Here is an 18,950-nt window from a genome sequence, read left to right as displayed (position 1 = left end):
AGGAGCGGGGCCAGCATGAGCGAGCGAGGAAAAAATTTGATACCAGCCTGGCTCATTTGCTAACATGTCATTCTTCTTATTGTAGGATTTGTTAGGCTGCCAGACACTACTCTAGCACAACAAGTGATGCTCCTATGTTGGATCGTGCGGGCCTTAGTAGATTGAGAGTGCAGGGGCTGCCAATAGATGCATGGCCCAGTCATCTTCTCAGGGAAGAGGGGGGGGGGGAAACAAACAAATGCATCTCATTATTGCAGCGTGCGCCTCTGCAGTGCTCTGGGTAACCCATCACAGTCCACACAGATTCAATTGCTTCTTTTAAATCAGTTTGAAGCTGCAGCCACATCTCATCTGTCTCAATAGCAGACTGGAGCCAATGGGCGACTCTGCACACAGCAACAGCTCCTCCTAGTGGCCAGGGATTGATTGTATGTCCCACAGAGATGGAGAGGAGCTGAATGGCTGACTGGTTTGGTTGTGGTCCAGCCGTTTACACGCACATTAGCCCGTGGATTTGCCTCCGAATTCAGCAGCAGCTGTCCTTCTGCCTCTGCTTTCTTCTGCAGCTTGTCTTACACTCACGTTTTGTATTCTTGCCATATCTCTTTACTTCTCTGCAAGAGTCTTTCATGTCTCTCTCACACACACCACATGTATCCATCCTGTACCGATTCCCCGTTCTGTCTCTGAACTCAGGCAGCCTTTGCGCTTGATCTCTGATGAAAGAAAACAACCTTAACAGTAACCTTAGTTTGTAATTCTACTGGCTGACCCACTCGCTAAAAGCTGGCACAATAGGTTTCTGTAGCGTCTGCATGATTGAACCGATAGTCTTGGTGAAGAGCGACTCGCAAAAGCGCAGAAATCTCTTTCATAGTTCGTTGGTGACAGATTTCCCAATTTTACTGCCAAACAATTTCCAGTCCCTTGTGTTAAAAGCTGTGTTGTTTTTTCCCTTATTTATGGTCAGATAAAAGGATTGAGTAGAACAGTGGAGAAGTGAAAACTGCTTTGATCAGTCCAAAAAGCACAAATTTAGCTGGGGGGTGATCTGAGAAGAGAAGTGTTTGGTGTTTGCTATTAGCACTAGATCGGTTTCATCACTATTTCATCTCTTCTTCGTAAACATTTTGTATTCTAACTCAACAGCACATCCAACTTTGCTGTAGTAAATCACTCAAAAGCTGACAGTGTGACATTCCAGTCACTCCCAGATGTTGCAAGCGCTTATTATCATATCATTGCATGAGCTAAAATCCATCTGTGACAGCGCTTGTGTCCCCTAGCCAAAGATTGGTGTGACAAATATTCGGTTCATTATGTGATGAATATTAAAGCGGATATCTCTCATTCAGTTCCTCCATCCGAGCCATACTTTGAGGTGGACATGGAAACACCTTGGGTGGCCGGGAAGAAGTACGCCGTCACCTGTATCGCCCCTGACGCAAAGCCAGTGGCTGAAATCACACTATACAAAGGTGAGCCACCCTGTTTGACAGCACTACATGTGACAGAGAGGGTCAACTTGACAGCTTAGAACAAAGGGCAACAGCCTTTCTGATACCCTACATTCTGGGATCTCTATATAGGTTACAACATGAATATTTGAACATAAATACATTGTTCACTAAAGATCTCTCGTTTCATAGTCTTCGAACAGCAGAGTTGAAGGGAGCAGACTCTTGTGTGGGAGGAAATAGCCTGAACATTTGAATTTCCACTGACTTTCAAATTGCACGTACAGAGAATGTATCCAAGTTCATAGTTGTTTACGAAAACAGCTGCAATATTTTCCGTTTTTGCCTTTTGCTCCCCCGTCACACCGTTAAGACAGTTGCATACTGTTACTGTACCGCAAACAGATGCACACTATACACACAGAACAGAACACATGTTCATCATATTTCAGTAGTTACATTTCCACACAAGATACTGATGTCTTTGTTTCACATGAACAAATTTACACATAGTATCCCCCCCCCCCCCCCTTGTGTCTTTAGATGGAGTCGAGCTGACAGGTGCAGAGTCTTTCACCATGTCTGGCTCAAAGGATAAGCTCCTGAACACGCATGCTGAAGTAACGTATGTGTTCGCCGCCTGCCAGACTCATTCTCCTCACCAACTTGCTCAATCTCTCCAAGTCTGTCTTTGTCTTCTGTTTCCCTTGTTTTCACCCCGCTCTCATATTCTCCCTCTGTCTTAGTGAGTACAATGAATTTCTCCACATGGCGAGCTGTTACTTGGCACTGTGGGACTGAAATAGCTTCTGTCAAATGCACAAAATTACATTCCGGCAGCGAGACGGATCCGATCCTTGCCGGTTCGCCAGGTGCCTATACATTAAACAGGGCCATAGATTACTTTAATCCTGCTTGTCTCCTCTGTGTCAAAGATAATAACCTCTTGTCATATCCTGAGATAACATTGGTACTGAGGAGCTGCAACATTGTTCAGCTCTATTGCAGAACAGCCAAGGTCTTCAGCAATATTGATGCGCCTTCCTCATATTCGCACTGAGCGTACACAGCGGTGGGCCATGTGTGATTGTTACGGTTGACATTGTGGTGTAATTTGATATAGAAGACATGACCTGAGAAAGTAAACGAGGCTCAGAATAAATCCACTCCATAGTGGATCTTTCAATGTACATCACAAAGTGCATTCGTGAGCTGCTTGTGCTTTACTTCAATATTTCCGTTTTATGCTACTACTTCTACTTAAGTAAATATTACACTACACTCTTCAGTCTCGACTATCTGACGCCTATTGTTTCAAATTAAGAAACTTAAGGGGGGAAAAAAACACATGATAATCCAATAAATTACAACACATATTTGCACAAGTGGTTGACAATGTTTTTTTGGGTTGTAACACCTTTAAAAAGCGACCGGGCTTTGATTCCAGCCCTGGCCCTTTCCTGCATGTCTTCTCTTTGCCCTCTGCCTTTCTTGTTTCTCTCCAAGCTATCGCTATCCAATGAAGCACAAACCCCGGAAAAAAATCTTTTAAAAAAGAAAAGAAAAATGACTACATTCGTGTACCAGAACTCAGTTTGTTCTTCTTTTCTACCCCATTAATCATCTCATGACACCTCGGACGTATCTTGTGACTCCTAGATTGGGAACCACTAAACTACCAAACTGTATATAAAGTAGTGAAAATGAGCTGCACCTCTACCAGCTACAACATTTTCATGCATCACCATTTGCACTTTAACAAGTACTTTTGATGCGGAAGCACATTTTACTGATACGACTTCAATACTTTTACTTAAGTGGGAAACATTCTGAGCTTTAGCACTTTATATGGCTCAATATCAACTTTCTGTCTTTTATCCTTCTCATTTTGTTTGTCTTTCTGTTACCTCCCAAAGGGTCACCGCTCTGAGCTCTGATAACGGGAGGCAGCTGGCATGTCATGCCAAGAACCCCGCTCTTTTCCGGCCTGCGGAGACCACAATGACCATGAGCGTGTACTGTGAGTGTCTCAACCTGTCTGTCACCTGACAGTCAACACCCCCTCTCTTAAAAAAAAGAAACACAGAGTACAAACACACACAACCACACAGGAACCCAACCTCAGGGAGACCCATGGGTATCCGGCCTTGTGCACTCAGTCTGTGTTAGTGGTCCAAGGAGAAACATTCAACATGAAGGCAAACTCACACCTACTTCAAGACAACATCACTTTGACTGCCTCCAGTTCACAAGACTGCCCCTGGTGGGCTGAGATTGATATCACCAAAGCAGGAGGTCGAAGGCGTTTCGTACTGTAAAACCATGTAAGCGTTTCTTACAGCTAGCAGCGTAGAATCAAACACCAACCCTGCAATTCAATTTGAATGAGTTTACTTTAGATTTAATGATTTTTTTTTGTAATCTTTAAATTATCTATAGGCCTACCCTTAGTCTTATTTCCCCAATGTTAACCAAAACAGATAAACCAATTATTAGACAAACTGAGATGGATAGTTTCAGTGAGGCTTCAAGTACTGAATCGTTTAACTTTTTAATAAGTAATAAGGAAAGCTAAAGCCACAGCAGTTAATAATAATGAATCCTACAGAACTAACCCAGCAACTTTTGTGCTCATCAGCTCAAATTAAATTTAGAATCCACTGAGGCAGAAGGGGAGGCAGTTTCTGTGGACTTTTCTTTTATGTTATTATCACAAACCGTGCAACATTATACAATAAAATTGTTACTGCAGCACACAAAAGTGAGTTGACACTCTGGGTCTCATTACTTTTGGCATTTTTTTTCCCCTCTCATTTGGCGAGGCAACAATGAAAGCCATTGTTGCTGCATGCACATAGAGTGTGACACCGCGGCTACTGTTCTCTACAGTTGGTTTCGTATTTTCTTCTCTGTTGATCAGTTAAGGTAATTGATTGTTTAGGCCTAAGAGTCTACCCACCTGCTTCTCCCAAGCCTAAATCATGTTGTTGATTAAAGTGGAGCAGGGCTGCTGACACCTTCAGCAGTGTAAGCACTCCCTCCACCTCAGCTGCCGTATTATCCACAGGCTGACTCGACACCTTAACGTTGTCTCTATCTATACTCCTCCACATTAGACGCCGCTGCTGCTGTTTTAACAACCACCAATAACTGTGCGCACTCCTCCCTTCCTCTTTGTCTGTCTGCTCTGTATTAAGCAACATGGGCTCTGTGCTAAGTGCTAATGTTGCAGAACTTGGGACCACCGCTGCAGTCTTACTCAGCATGCCAGCCCATCAAAGCCAGCGCGGTGGCCATTTTCCGCCAGCCAGATTGTCAGCAAGGTGGCAATTTGTCACGCTGGCCCAGGGTCTGCAGCCTGCTCTCTGAAACGGATTGCGGCAATAACAAAGGCCTGTCCTCTATTTACTGCATATATTTCATTCAAGGGGGCTGTAATTTATTCATATTTCACATTGCCTTATTACTGTTTGAACATCTGTTATTTTTGCTTTATGGACTTGATCCAGCTCACTGCTCCCTTAATACTTAATACTTTCATCAGATCTGGACCTCTTATCCCACAGTCATGTTGAATGTGCCCAATTTATTGGCCCCGTCTCAGCAAATGCGGATGCTCCCTACTCAATTGCCAAGAGTGTTCTCATTGCACTGCAGTTTCTTTTTTATGTTATCCTATCACGCTGCATCCCTGTTACCCTGAGTTACTACATCCTTTCTTTTCCCCTCACCCGTTTCTCCTCCGTTTTCTCTCGCCCTCTATGCCATTCCCTTTCGTCAAGTCCATTTTCATTTTTGTCTCTTGTTTCCTGACAGTCCCTCCTCAGCCTCCAGTTATCGTAGGTCTGGAGAGAGAGGAAGTCAAAGCGGGGAGAACGCTCGTGTTGGAGTGTGTGTCTCATGGTGGAAACCCTCTAGCGTCTCTCCAATGGACCAAGGTAAATCTTCAGCACCATCTGTTAAGGAGGCTTTGTAACACACTGTCACACTGACAAAATGAGCTATTTTACTGTAGTTTAACAACTTGCAGTGAAAGTGTCGCCTCTGTACTTCCCTCACTGCACCATATGGGACAGTGCAATTAAACAAATGTTCTTGATGTTGCCTTTTCCAATTTCATGCTTTCATCTGTGTGTCAGAATGGAGAAGTGCTGTCCATGACTTGGGAAGCAGATGTTGTAGCGCAGCGGTCCAGAAGCGTCCTCAACCTGAAGATCACCCCCGCAGACAACCAGGCAGTGGTGTGCTGTGAGAGCGTCAATCTGGTGTCCCTGTCCCCTCTGTCTGCCAGCCGCAAAATCACAGTGCTCTGTGAGTAAAAATAGTGCTCAATATAGTGCACAGCGCTGAAGCCTTGGCAGGACTTGCAGCAATGGATCATTTAGGATATGGACATGAGGCAAAGTAATATAATAAGAGTCTTGCTTCCAAAACCAACTCTTTTGCTGTCCCAGCAAAATGTTTAGTACTAATATCATTAATGAAACTAATGGTTGTTATGGCTGCGGCCCATATTTCTGTCTGCCTCCAGATTAGTATCAATGCATGCGCTTTCATAGCTGCTGCATTAATTCAGCTGAATTGCTTCAATGCACAATCCTGAGGCGGTAAAGCCTCCACTTTGTGCGATAGTAACGCCCATGGTTAACAGATTATAATTTTCTCTCCGAATATAAAATGTTTGTTTCAGCAACAATAAAACAAATACAGAATTAAAATTCAGCAGCCATGGCGCATTGAGTCTAACAATAGCCTGATTTCCACTACAGAGCCAGACAATGCCAAGTCAGAGCTTTAAATGTTACGTGATTGATGCACCTATTTTATGTAAATATGCTTTAAATTAGGCAGAACTATTTTACTCATGCTATGTAAAGGTGGCTGAAGTTACTCCAGTGCCCCTCCTTTCCTCACAAGGCCCCCAACGGACCCCGTGTGCCATGCCTCATAGTCATCCATTCAGGGATGTTGAAAATGAGCTGCTGACTGCCTGACTGCGCTCCAGGCACACTGGCAAAAGCTTGAGGGCACAGAAACAATTTCACTGGTGAAATATGAATATGCCTCTTTCACCTCATGGCACCTGCTTCATTTCAACTGTGTGTGTGTGTGTGTGTGGCATGCACAAATGCGTCCCATTCTGTGTTTCGTGTGGGATAGACACAAATGAGTGTGAAGATGTAGATACATGACCCCTCCTTCCCCATGTCTGCCAGCACAGTCTTTGTATTCCCCTGAAGGCTTTATGCAGCTGCATAACTTTGCCCGCAGCTATTGTACCCCGTCTCCCCCTGTGGATAAAACGAAGCAGACTTTAGAAACCACACTGAAAACCTCCTGAGAAAACAAGTTGCCACTCAAAGTGATTTTTCCGTCTCACCCCTTGATACATCTCTATGTTTCACATCAAAAAATAGTTGCACTGCCACTGTGATCAGAATAGGTAGCTGTTGAATGTGCTATTCATGGCCGATGTTTTTACTGACTTGTCTTTGTATGTTTGCCTATGTGTGTGCGTGTACAACAGTTGAGCCCGCAGAGGTGACTCTGTTGGGCTCGTTCACAGCTGTTGAGGGGCAGGACTTGAGTCTGAGCTGCTATGCCACCTCCAGTAATCCGCCTGTCCACATTCGCTGGTGGCTCGGCTACAAGGAGCTCAACTCCACTGTTGCAACTATGGAAGAGGTGGGACTACACATCACACAATAAGTCAAGGTTGAAGTCTATCTGTTTAAGCCGGTAGACAGGGGGGGGGGGGGGGAGAGCCAGTGTAGACATCGAGATGTAATGGTGATCATGCTGGTCGGTTTAAAGAGAAACACGAAAAGGGTACGTTTTTGTTTCTTTTTTTGTGAACACAAGGCAAAAGCATTGCCCCTCAAGTCAAGCGTGTCTTTAGGGTACCAACACCCTAGTAAATTAAAATAACATTTTCTTAATGAAATGTGACCTCGTCAACCTTAATAGATGAAAGAAAATGGTGTGACCATGAGCAGTGCGTCAGAATAGACCTGCTGCAGCTTTGCAAATGAATCCGTAGCCAATTCTAAAAAGAGTATTCTGCAACTCCTCTCCTCTTTTGTGTATGTTAACAAGATCAAAGTGAATAAAAGCTGACACAGAAGATGAGCGTTATTAAACCAGCTCTTTATTCATCTGGCGGCAGCATTTTCCTTTGATCTCACACAAGGCACTCAGTGTGCTTTGCGTGAGCTTTAATGCATCTGAAACAGTGTGAGGTTAATGAAGACTGACGCTCCTGTCCAGTCTTTTCAGAGTCTTTCTGACTGTGGATTTTACAGTAATCACCACAATAATGGCTTTAATAACCAGATGTGCTGCACAGGCATGACCACTATCAGGCAGGTGCAAAGTGGTGCTTTGCTCAATTCATAACAGTATGCAAAGCAGGAGAGTCAGATGAATATGCTTATTTATCAGAGGCCATGCACAACATCAGTCATTACAGCAGCTAATTTGCCATCTGTATTCGCCAAGACAAGCCAGTGCGGGTTGTTTTTCTTCCAGATTTTTCCCCCCTCTCGCCTAAGACTGAGAATGCCAGAGACAAAGGGTGTCTGTCCCCTGACTGAACTGTCATGTGTGCGTTGTGTCTGTATAGGGAGACAATGGTGGGATGACAACCATGTCCAACATGACCCACACGGTCTCCCGGAAAGAGGATGGACTGAAACTCACCTGTGAGGCTTTCAACAAGGGCACACACTTCTCCAAGACCCAGATCGCCACACTTGATGTCTATTGTGAGTGAGCATGAGTGTAGTTTCTTCAAATGTTCTTTTTTGGTCGACATAACCAGCACAATAAATCACCAAGGAAAAGGACATTTTGATTTGGTACCACTTTTTTTCCTACATCTTAACATCCTACATCATAAACTATATCCGTCATGGTTCAGGAGGAGTCCAGTTCATTTTATATTTTTTATTACAATTAATTCAATCGCTGAATGTCAAGAAACGCAAAAGGGGCAATTGGAATTATTGACACAGAAAGTGGAACTATTTTCATGGGTCTGCTTTGTCATATTTGTGGTCGAGGAAATGTTTTCTCTACGGATTTTTTAAATTGAAAATATTCTGTATGACTGTTCAGTGATGGTCACTAAATACAGTATACACAGCTGGTCTGTAAAACATGTATGGTAACCAAATGGGACTCCAATTTAGAAAATATTGAATATATTTCAAACTCTTGTTGATCCTTTTATAACAGATCCCCCTCAAAAGGTGTGGCTCGATACTCCTCCTCAAGATGTCCCCCTTCGTTCAGGGACCACGGTCCGTCTCATCTGCTTCTCAACTGGCGGGAACCCCACTGGGACTCTGACTTGGTTCAAGGTTAGTGTGCTCTGTCAGTGCATGTCTATCTGTATGTGTGTGTGTTGCTCAGTATGTCGAGAGTGCATACACTTCTCTGTGTAAAAACCGTTCCTTCCTGTTTCAGAACAGAAAGGCTGTGACTGATGCACCGAAGCAGACGTCCTTTGATCGGGGTGTGGCTCGAGAACTGGTCCTGGTCCTGACGGCAAGTGACAACATGGCCACCTACCGCTGCGATGCCGCAAATAAGGCAAAGAAGACTATCTCTGCCCACACGAAGCTCATGGTTCACTGTGAGTTGGAAGGGAGACCTCACCTAACACATACACACAGACAGAGCTTTACTCCGCTCTAACTCAGCTGAGAGAAAAGCACAATATAAGATGCATGGATTTGATAGGAACCCATTCACTCGGATGTTTTGTTACATCATTTTGCACTCTTCATCTTGATATTGTCAGTGAGTAAGGATTGTGTTTTCTTGTTTTCTCCATGGTTCTCCAGTTACAGCAGTAAGTATGACGATTTCAACCAAACAGGAGGAGCTGCGTCGGGGCCAGATGTTAACTCTGGAGTGCCAGGCTGGAAGCAGTAACCCCAAGGCCAACATATCCTGGAGCTTGGGCGGACTCAGGTTTGGCAAGGCAGTGGGAGGAAAGGCCCATTACCGACAATAACACACGTTGATAAGGACACGATATGGCTCATTGTGCGTCATAATGAGTCTGATTGAGGTGAACTTGAACTCTCCCGTCGATTGGTTTTGCTGAATGCAATTTGTGTATAGGTTCCAGGGAGTGGAGCAGCCACCCAGGAGTGCTCAGTTTGGTGGCGTATCACTGCACAGTTCTCTATCCCTGAATCTGAGCTCACAGTATCACAACCAGAGGGTCATTTGCCAGGCCTACAGCCCTGTGCTGGCGGAGGGGGCTAACACATTCTTCAAACTCAATGTGCTTTGTAAGTAGAAGGTGAATCGTTTGTGTGTTTCTTTCTTTCCTGGTTCGTTTCCTTCTTTCATCTTGGCGATTGACCAGGAGATGTGGTTTGCATAAATCTTAAAGGATGCATAATGATGATCCATGATGGTGCCGACGTAAGCTGCTTTACCGGTGTACATTTGCACAGAAATGTCAGCTTATAGTATGTGTGTGGTTTTTGTTTACTAAAAGGCTTTTGTTGCGATTTGTGGGTCTGTTGAGCTATGTGGCAGTGTGTCCTAATTGTGCATTTGCTTTGCTGCATGGCCATGTTTGTCTTTGATGCCATTTCACAGGCAGCAGCAGCCAGCCGCTGCTTCAAAGCTTGGTACTGTGTATGAGCATGAAGGAATGTCACTGTGTGTTTGTGCCGAGCTGCAGTTGGACAACAGTACTGTCACTCGTTGTTTTAATGCCTGTCCCTCTCAGTCGCGCGTTGCCTTACTCCCCCGTTGTCTAAGTATGTGAAGTTGGTTAGATCTGGAATTATTGGTGGGATGTCGACTTTCTACTGGTTTGACTCTCATTAGTGTCTCTTTCGGCTTTCATGCTCAACATGTTTTGTGTGTCTTTGTATTCTCTCTCGCTGGTTCTTGTCATTGTGTGCCGGAGTTTGTATTCATGCGTCTGCAACATGTATTTTTGGAGTAAATCCAACTTACTGTAGCTGAATTTGCTTGCCGTTTCTGTGTCAGACCCACCAGAGTTCAACCCAGAGCAGCCAGCGCAGGTCCAGGTGGTGGAGGATGACATGGCAGCCATCCCACTGCTGGTCTCAGCTAACCCAGAGGAGGTCTCCTGCATTTGGCTGCACCGCAGGGAGAAGCTGGTCAAAGGTGATCCAGGGCTGTGTGATGGCTCTATAAACCAGGTCCTAGTTGAGCTGAGCCAGCAAGTAAGCACTCAGCTCTGCCATTCAGGGTCTGAATAAAACATGGCAGGTTAGCCAGCATGGGACCCTGCCAAATGTGATTCTCATTATGGGTCTAATGTATGCAGTCTAAATGAGATTTGCTGTCTCCCTGAATACAACACAACGGTTCTAAACCTGGCTACTCCTCCAGGCCAGTGTCATCAGGGCCCTACTGCACCCACGCTCTTTCTCTGTTCCCTCTGTTTGCTCCATCATACGCAGCCCCCACCATAATTTGACTGTATCGGGAATGTGGAAACCTACCTATTACATTTTGACTGCTGTGGTACAGGAGGTGTCTCTCACGTAGCCTATTGTTTGCTTGATGTGGGAATCCAGCCAGGCCAATCAATAATGCAGGATTAGGTGTCACTTAGAGACCAGTGGCCAGAGGACACACAGCTGATGAGCATGTAATGAATACTTAATTTACTGTTGTTTTGCATGTGTGTCTGTGTGTGTGTGTGTCTTTCCATGTTTTTGGAAAGAGAGGGATCTGCGCTACCACTGGTCAGACGAGAACTCACTGGAGATCAAGAATGTGACGAGGAAAGATGCCGGAGTTTACAAGGTCAACTGTACAAATGATGAGGGTGTCAACCAAATCTCCATTATGCTGGACGTTCAGTGTAAGGACCGACATGCATCCTTGTGGCCTCACACATGTTCAGAGTTTTTTGTATTTAATGTTGAAGGCAAATACATTTAAACATTCACAGTTTTTACTGCAAGTATTAACAATGAGATGGGTGGCAGCTGCACCGTGACTGCATTTCCCCCATGTGTTTTGATCATTTTTGTAGAGTTACCTCTGAAAGCAAGTTGAATTATTTACAATAATTCCTATGGATTCATTAAAGTACCCCAATGCACATACAAGAGGAAAAATAATACAATTGAAAATGAGAGGAAGGATGTAAGAGAAAATATAGAAATAGTACTTTTGAAAAACATTATTTTACTTCCATCCATTCATGATTTATCACTCTTTTTTTTCATTTCGTGCTAGATATACCTTTGGGCGCCGTCGGTCACAAAGTCATCCACATCATTTATCTCTGTTGAATAGCCTTCTACCTTTACAGAGAATGAGCAGACTTTTTGCTGCATAGCATTATCCACTTTGTGCTTTAGATTTTAATTTGTTGGCTTCTTACATGCTTTTTGAAATTGTCTAAAGCTGCCAAGTATCAGAACTCTCAGTGCATCCACACACACGGACACATATCAGCATTGACTTTCAGCCCCTACCCAGCAAACATGCCACATTCATTAGGCCTCCATGCAAGGCCGTGCTTCTCTGCTGCCCCGGGCCCAGCCTTGAGCTCCAGGCCCTCTGCCCTGATACTGATGATTTAATAATGGAAGTGTTGGAAATGTAGGTCTTGCCTGCTTCAGTAAAGCCCATGGTACAAGCCTAATGGATTCTGCCGTCCTGATCCGACTGGGCTTGACAGTTGTAGATATTCATTATGTATGGAGGATTGTACTAGCTTTTATGGGTGGCGGTGTAGCCCACTTAACAATGTCGGTCTCGGTTAGCAGGCCAACATGGGTGGATCTCACCAACCCAGAGGTCTGCGTCTCTCTAGTGTTTCCCACTGTTCTTCAAGTGTGAACATAAGTTTCGACAAGTAGGCACTAATGACCTTATTGTACACTGCACCCATGGGAAGTATAAAAAGCTTGTGAGTTAGGGGCGGATATTGACAAGAAGAGGAACCGTGGAATCAGGAATGAGAGAAGACTTACTGAAGAATGTGCTTTCAGTCGAGGGCCTTCTGGGTCAAATGACTCATTCTCAGTTTGGTTGCGGAAGCATAAATGGCATTGTATGTGAAACACAGAGGCCAATTGAGACAGGGTTATGAACAAGTTCAAAGGCGAAAAAGTGTAAGAGTAATTATAGCAATGCAGCATGCCTGTTTAATGGGTTGGCAAATGATTTGTCCCAAGTTGGCACGTTAACCTTTGGTCCTGCCTTAGCCTTGTCCCCTTTTCTTACTCTCAGATGCTCCCAGTGTCGAGGCAGAGAAAGACCCTGTGGTAGTGAACCTGGGGGAAACGGCAGACCTGATATGTGTGGCAGATGCCAACCCCATTATATCCGACATGTTCACCTGGAAATGGCTGGTGAGAGCTTGGATACATATACAGAGAAACACAGTCATCCCCTGAATTATCTTTCATTTATCTGGCTTGCTTTCTATGATTTTGTCTGCTCCTCCCGTTTATCACTGGCCTTTCTAAATGCACAGATGCACCATATTTCACTGGCTCTAACTATCCTTCCACCCCACCTCCTCCTGCTCCACACACAGCCTAAATCCAGAAAAATAGCTTTCATTACTGCTGCATGACTAAAGGGCACATTCGTCAATGTGACGTGGTCTCTGTATCTACTGATGCCCTCTCCGGTCTAACCCACCCCTCTGGCAGTACTGTCCAGCTTTCAACCTGCACAGCCCCTCCTTTTCTCTTCCCCTGAAGCTCTCCAACCCTTGGCATTATCTTTCACTGTCCTCTGTCCCCCGACGCCCATCCCATCCCCACCTCAAGCCCTGATGGTTTCCTGCTCAACTCCCCCTCACTGTCTACCTGCCTGCCTTGCTTTTCGCAGCTTTTCGCACAGCCCAACCCCCCCCCCCCCCCCCCCCCCCGACTCGAGCCCTCACCCAGGAGGACGGGAGTGTGCGTTGAGGGAGAGCTGCTGTCTGCCGTTTATCCCCCCTCGCTTTGTCTTCCACAGGGAGAAGGGGAGGTGGAGTTGGGACAGGAGACCCAGGAAGATGAATCTGGCCTTCTGACCATCCATGATGTTACTCGGGCGCATGCTGGTTTTTACCAGTGCACAGCCAATAATAGCATAGCATCCCCCGCCACTGTAAATGTGCAGCTGCTAGTGCAATGTGAGTTTGTAGCATTTATTGTCAGTATCAAAAGGGAACAAAAGATACACGGAGAGTTACATGCACATGTTTTTGTGCTTGTCAACAAATCCTGAACATGTACCTCTGTATTGTGTCTGCTTTCTGCATGAATAACCTCCATGCTCATTTTGTCTTGTGAAGTCGAACCAGAGCTTCAGAAAGGATCCCAGTGGAGGAAGGTAGCAAGTAGAGGGGATGGAACTTCTACCGCTGAGGTAGTTTGTCGGGCAGAAGGCATCCCTCGTGTAGACTTCTCTTGGGAAAGAAATGGTGTACGCATGGACTTTGCAAACCCCAGGTCAAAGAATATGCATAATGTTATTTCAAATGATTTTCTTAACATTTTTTTTCCCTATATAGTGCTGAAGGAATCAGTCCTAAAACCCCAAAGTGAGTCGGCATCATTGCACTTCCGGTTCCCTCGTCTCGAAGTCAATGTTTTTTGTTGTTTTGTTTCATGGGTTTTTGGTTAGATGCCTGAAATAAGGTCTGTGGTTAACGTAAGTTATAGAGATTTTAATGTTTTTTTCTACCAAAGAAAATCCGTCGATAAATGTGTTTCTCGTGAATGTTGAAGCTTTTACATATCATCAAAAAGGCAGTTGTTAATAACAAGCGGCTAAATGAGACGACAGAGCGCCATGCCGACTAGTCCGCCTTCACAGCCTTGTTGTGATGTAATGTAATTAGCTTTTTACTTTTGCAGATTGCATTCACGCTTCATTTGTGAAGATTATATCGCTGAACAAAATAAAAAACATCAACTTGTGTTTTCTGTAATTATCCAAAATCCAATATAAAAATCTGTCTTGTTTTTCGAGGGAACCAGTGAGATGCCAACTTCCAGGGTTGGCCTTCAAAATGACATCCCTCCAGCACTCACACTAACTTCGGTGCTACTGTCGGCATTTAGTTACATATTAATGAATCCTAACAATTAGATAAGGTTTTCCACTAATATAATATATTATTTTGCTATTTCTTGCTATTTCACCACTGAATCCAGATTTAGTGCATTTTATACCTTGCTTTTCACAATGCAAATACCTGTTTAATGCTTCTTTGATGTGTGAAATTGGGGGACTTAGCGCAATCCGCAGGACATCACAATCCCTGCTGTCTGCCTGCTCACGATTTATCTCTCTTGCTGTGGGTGTGTGTGTGTTTGTGTACGTGCGTGCTGCAGGTATGAGGAGCGGACCGTGAGGGAGGGCTCCTTCCACGTCAGCACAGTTAGAGTTATAAATGTGAGTGCAGCTCTGGACTACGCTATCTTCAGCTGCACTGCTCGCAACTCACTCGGAGAGGACACGCTAGACATCCAGCTCGTCAGCACAAGTACTTCATCTTCGTAGATTTGTGGTTTTTGTGTGTATGGGAGTGTGTCTCTGGGTGACTGAGGTTGTCTGGAAACCATGTACCTCTGATGTGTCAACTTTTGCAGTGTTTTAGAGATGCATTTGTTGGATAATTCAATAGGTCTTTCAACGGTGTATTTAGCTTCAAATGGGGGAGAATTTTCTCATTTCAGTAGGATACTTCAGTATAGTTTCAAAATCACGAAATTCAGGGACACATAGTTTTCTATAGACAGCAATGAAATGTTAAAAGTGCATCAAGCATTTTTTTAAATTCCAATTGAATCAAATGACTCTGTTGTGTAGAGGGGTTGTAATACCAAGCCACTAAGAATTAACACACAGCTCTACTTTTTTATTGACATACTGAGCGGGTCTTCTTCGCTTAGCCGGCCGCCATGTTTCTCCAGTTCTCCAGAATGGACAAATAAAACACTCGCTCTCGATAAGACCACTCCCCAATCTAAAGAGAAAAAAAACTCTTTCCACCAAACAAGCAGAGTGCACGCTACCAACCCAGCATGGAATGGCAGAGAGCCTAATTCCAGGAGTGGATTGTGAAGAACGTCAAGTGTCTCGTGATGAAAAGACACAGATATAGTTAGCGGAGTAAACCAGAGCTACAAGATGAGTGTATGTTGGATGGTGTAGATGTGTAAGGAATAGTTTGCTGCTCAACCTACATTATTGTGTGCCAGGCCTCTCTTTCTGCTCCTTAGTGGTCAAAAATCACCCAATGCATCTTTAAATGAACAGCAAATGATCAGTCAGTGGTTAGAGCACACAGCATGTCGGGATTATGCACATCACGTACTTGGCAGTGGAGCACAAACTATTCCTTTGGTTCTAATTTGGCAGCATCTCAAAATAATTGTGTCTGTGCTGCTTTATCCAAGGTTTATCAGCCTTTTCCAGCAACATTACAATAGTGTGGGAGGCCCACTAAAAAAGCAAACTGGAGAGAGCTGTTGCTCCTGAGTGTCCGCCCTTTAAGGAACCTACCTCATTCCTCTATCGCTGCCTTATCGTTTCGCCTATAGCAGTACTTCACTCCTCAGATAATGCTGCAGTGATAGGCTTTGCTCTCCCGGCGTGCTTAGACTTTTCTGCCTTCAAGCTACCAGTGTATCCTTGCACCACCGCCATTATCAACACAGTCCTGCTCTCAGCGAAGGCCCACAGCCACCATTGGACACATTTAATGTTTACTATAAAAACCATGAAATACAATCCAATATTGGCCCTGTTTTTCCCCAGTCACTTTGTTAGTGCTGCGAATATTCATAATTAATCTGACGCAGTGATAATAGATTGTATGTGCTTCCTTATCATTCTAGAGCTCGAGAGGAAGAGAGGGGCTTTCTTTTCTCAGTATGGTGCTTTATGGACAAAATCTAAATAAGGCTGACCTCTTTGCCCGGGAATCTTATGAGTAGAGCTGATAGTGGGAATTATTTACTCGGCAAACTGGGCTGCAGCCTGGAGCCAGAGACGAGTAGAGCATCCCCTTCTTACGTTGCTGCTCAACTATCTCTCCTCCTTCTCTCCTTGATTATCTCTCCCTCTGCCCTCAGAACTACCCTTCTTTTTGACATGCTCCAAATGCAAAATAATCCACTTTCCCCTCACTACCCTGACTGAAGCAGTGCCCGACTGAAGGCCTGGTTAGCCTCCTTTGATCTTTATTCACAATATTGATAACAATCAAGAGGCTTCATCCTTCATTGCATGACTTCGGTCAAATAAATTGGACAAATCCGCCACTTTGTTCGGAGATGGATCAGCCATCTGCCCATGTCTCCTGATCATTCATACAACATAGCACGACCTTAAGAAAAAGCAGATGAGGAGTGGCGCGCTGTTAAAAGATGCAAAGCTGGTGCTGTCGAAAATATGTTCTTTGGAATAAACTGTGATTAAGAAGAGATATACTGTTAAAAAACAACTTTTTACCATGGCGATCATCTCTCCTCCTTGATTGAATTTGATTTAGTCTTTGGCGTTATTTATCAATAGCCGTTATTATCAATTTTCTTCACTCAATTTTTCAAACTGAAAATGCTGAACTACTTAAAAATATGTCACAGACAGATTGTGCTAAGTCCACCCACAAATCAAACGTTTTGCTCTGAGGTAAACCGTTATCACCGGTCCTTCTGATACACAGATCTAATCAGAATCATTTCTGTTTTCAAACACAAACGCGACCAATAGGAAATGTGAGAATATCTTAAATCATGTGTTTTCCTCTTCTATTTCAATCAAGAAGAACATCAGCTCTGCACTCTCTTAGTAATATCAATTTGGCGATTTAGAACCACTCCAAAGCAGAGAGGCCGTAAGAGAGGCACGCTCGTATGGGCCAGCAGGGCCTCAGGTGTTATTTCAGAGTCTGCAGATATAATCACATGACTATCTCATGGCACACATCTCCATTTCTTAGCACCTAAAGCCTTTCCAAATAGCCACCTGTCGAGTGAAGGTGTTCCGCTCTTCAGTATTCTGACAAAATCGAGAGCACATTTGCTTTTTTTTCCACATTTCTCATTTCCTTTCCCCCCTCAGATCGACCAGATCCTCCTTCCTTGTTTCGCCAAGTCGACGTCTCCCACGACTCAGTCACTCTGGACTGGATCCCCGGCTTTAATGGTGGTTTGTGGCAAAGATTTCGTGTAAGGTAAGATGTCTAGGAAGGATTGTAAATGGACTTGCATTTATATAGCACCTTTATAGTCTTACGACCTCTCAAAGTGCTTTACATTATATGCCAACATTCAGCCCATTCACACACACACTCATACACTGACGTTACCAAACTGCTGGATCCAATCTAATGCTTATCACCATTTGGGAGCTATTTGGGGTTCACTATCATGCTGAAGGACACTTCAATGTGCAGACTGGAGGAGCCAGAGATCGAACCGCAGATCTTCTGATTAGTGGACGAACCGATCCATATCCCGAGCCACAGCCGGCATCAGAATGATGGCGTTAGAATGACATTCTTGCATGATAATATCATTGTACTTGACAGTGCCTTTTGGTTGACAGATACCGTTGGGATAAGGCAGCCGGTTTCCTGTACATGGACGTCTTTCCTCCCAGAGCAACAACTTTCACTGTCACTGGGCTGCAGCCCGTCACCACCTACAACTTCTCAGTCAATGCCCTCAATGTAATGGGAGAGAGCGACTATGCTGACAACAATGCAGTACTGACCATCACCACCAAGGGTCAGTTTAGAGTAACCCCAGCTTGACACCGAAAGGCCTGCACTGTAAAACCATCTGATAATCTGTAATACGTGGATATAAGTTTATTTTGCAGTAGTGTGGCATGTAAGTCTCTGTTATTCATTCTCTTTCTCTACAGAGAGGCCAGACCTGGGAGAAGTCCCAACAGATGATGACTCAGTCTCACAGAGTAAGTCCTTCATCACAACTCCCAGCACAAGCTCTCACGGGCAGTTGGAAATTTCTGTTTGCAGAGCAGCTAGCTTCATTTGGCTAAATCATGTTAATGTATGCACCTCCAAGGCTGGTAATGTTTGCTCTACTAGAGTAGCAGTTGTCATGGTACCCATACTTTTCCCTCCTCTGATAATCTTTAATCAATGAAGACAATTGACAGAGGGGTTGGGCCTGTTTTTTTATCCACCCAAAATGTCCATATTACCATTGTTTTCACGTTGATTGTTCGGTACTGAGATAAACTGTTTCTAATGTTTTGTCCAACTAGGTGCAAGTGGACTACCAGCCTATTTGATAGTTGTGTTCACAGTGATGTTTGGAGTCCTGCTGGTATTTAATTCGCTGGGTTGCTTCTTTGGATTGAGATGGAAAAAGCGGCGAGGCCAGACAGGTAACCATCATGATCTTTTTATCCACCGATGTGAAAGTGTTTCCTCCATCACTTTCTGGCATTATAATGTCCCTATTCCTCAACAGAGCTCTAAGGAGATTACTCCAG

General features: G+C 44.3%; 1 protein-coding gene across 1 annotated transcript in view; it reads left to right on the top strand.

Annotated features, from left to right (window-relative positions):
• nphs1 (NPHS1 adhesion molecule, nephrin) overlaps nt 1–18,950 on the top strand; it is a gene marked incomplete at its 5' end in the record, with an annotated part of 40,256 nt that overhangs the window by 18,623 nt on the left and 2,683 nt on the right. The window contains 21 exons of the mRNA XM_079276240.1: nt 1,356–1,478; nt 2,001–2,082; nt 3,374–3,477; nt 5,274–5,395; nt 5,597–5,768; nt 6,985–7,142; nt 8,080–8,221; nt 8,694–8,818; nt 8,925–9,093; nt 9,305–9,434; nt 9,588–9,760; nt 10,476–10,616; nt 11,182–11,322; nt 12,705–12,826; nt 13,443–13,602; nt 13,765–13,921; nt 14,810–14,961; nt 17,547–17,658; nt 18,033–18,214; nt 18,354–18,404; nt 18,720–18,842. Of these exons, the coding sequence (XP_079132366.1) occupies nt 1,356–1,478; nt 2,001–2,082; nt 3,374–3,477; nt 5,274–5,395; nt 5,597–5,768; nt 6,985–7,142; nt 8,080–8,221; nt 8,694–8,818; nt 8,925–9,093; nt 9,305–9,434; nt 9,588–9,760; nt 10,476–10,616; nt 11,182–11,322; nt 12,705–12,826; nt 13,443–13,602; nt 13,765–13,921; nt 14,810–14,961; nt 17,547–17,658; nt 18,033–18,214; nt 18,354–18,404; nt 18,720–18,842 (2,841 nt within the window). The remainder of the gene's footprint in view (nt 1–1,355; nt 1,479–2,000; nt 2,083–3,373; nt 3,478–5,273; nt 5,396–5,596; nt 5,769–6,984; nt 7,143–8,079; nt 8,222–8,693; nt 8,819–8,924; nt 9,094–9,304; nt 9,435–9,587; nt 9,761–10,475; nt 10,617–11,181; nt 11,323–12,704; nt 12,827–13,442; nt 13,603–13,764; nt 13,922–14,809; nt 14,962–17,546; nt 17,659–18,032; nt 18,215–18,353; nt 18,405–18,719; nt 18,843–18,950) is intronic.

This window comes from Melanostigma gelatinosum (genome assembly GCF_949748355.1).
Source record: "Melanostigma gelatinosum genome assembly, chromosome: 9".
NCBI lineage: Eukaryota > Metazoa > Chordata > Actinopteri > Perciformes > Zoarcidae > Melanostigma > Melanostigma gelatinosum.
The sequence above is the reverse complement of the archived record's forward strand: the minus strand, read 5'-3'. Positions and strand labels throughout refer to the sequence as shown.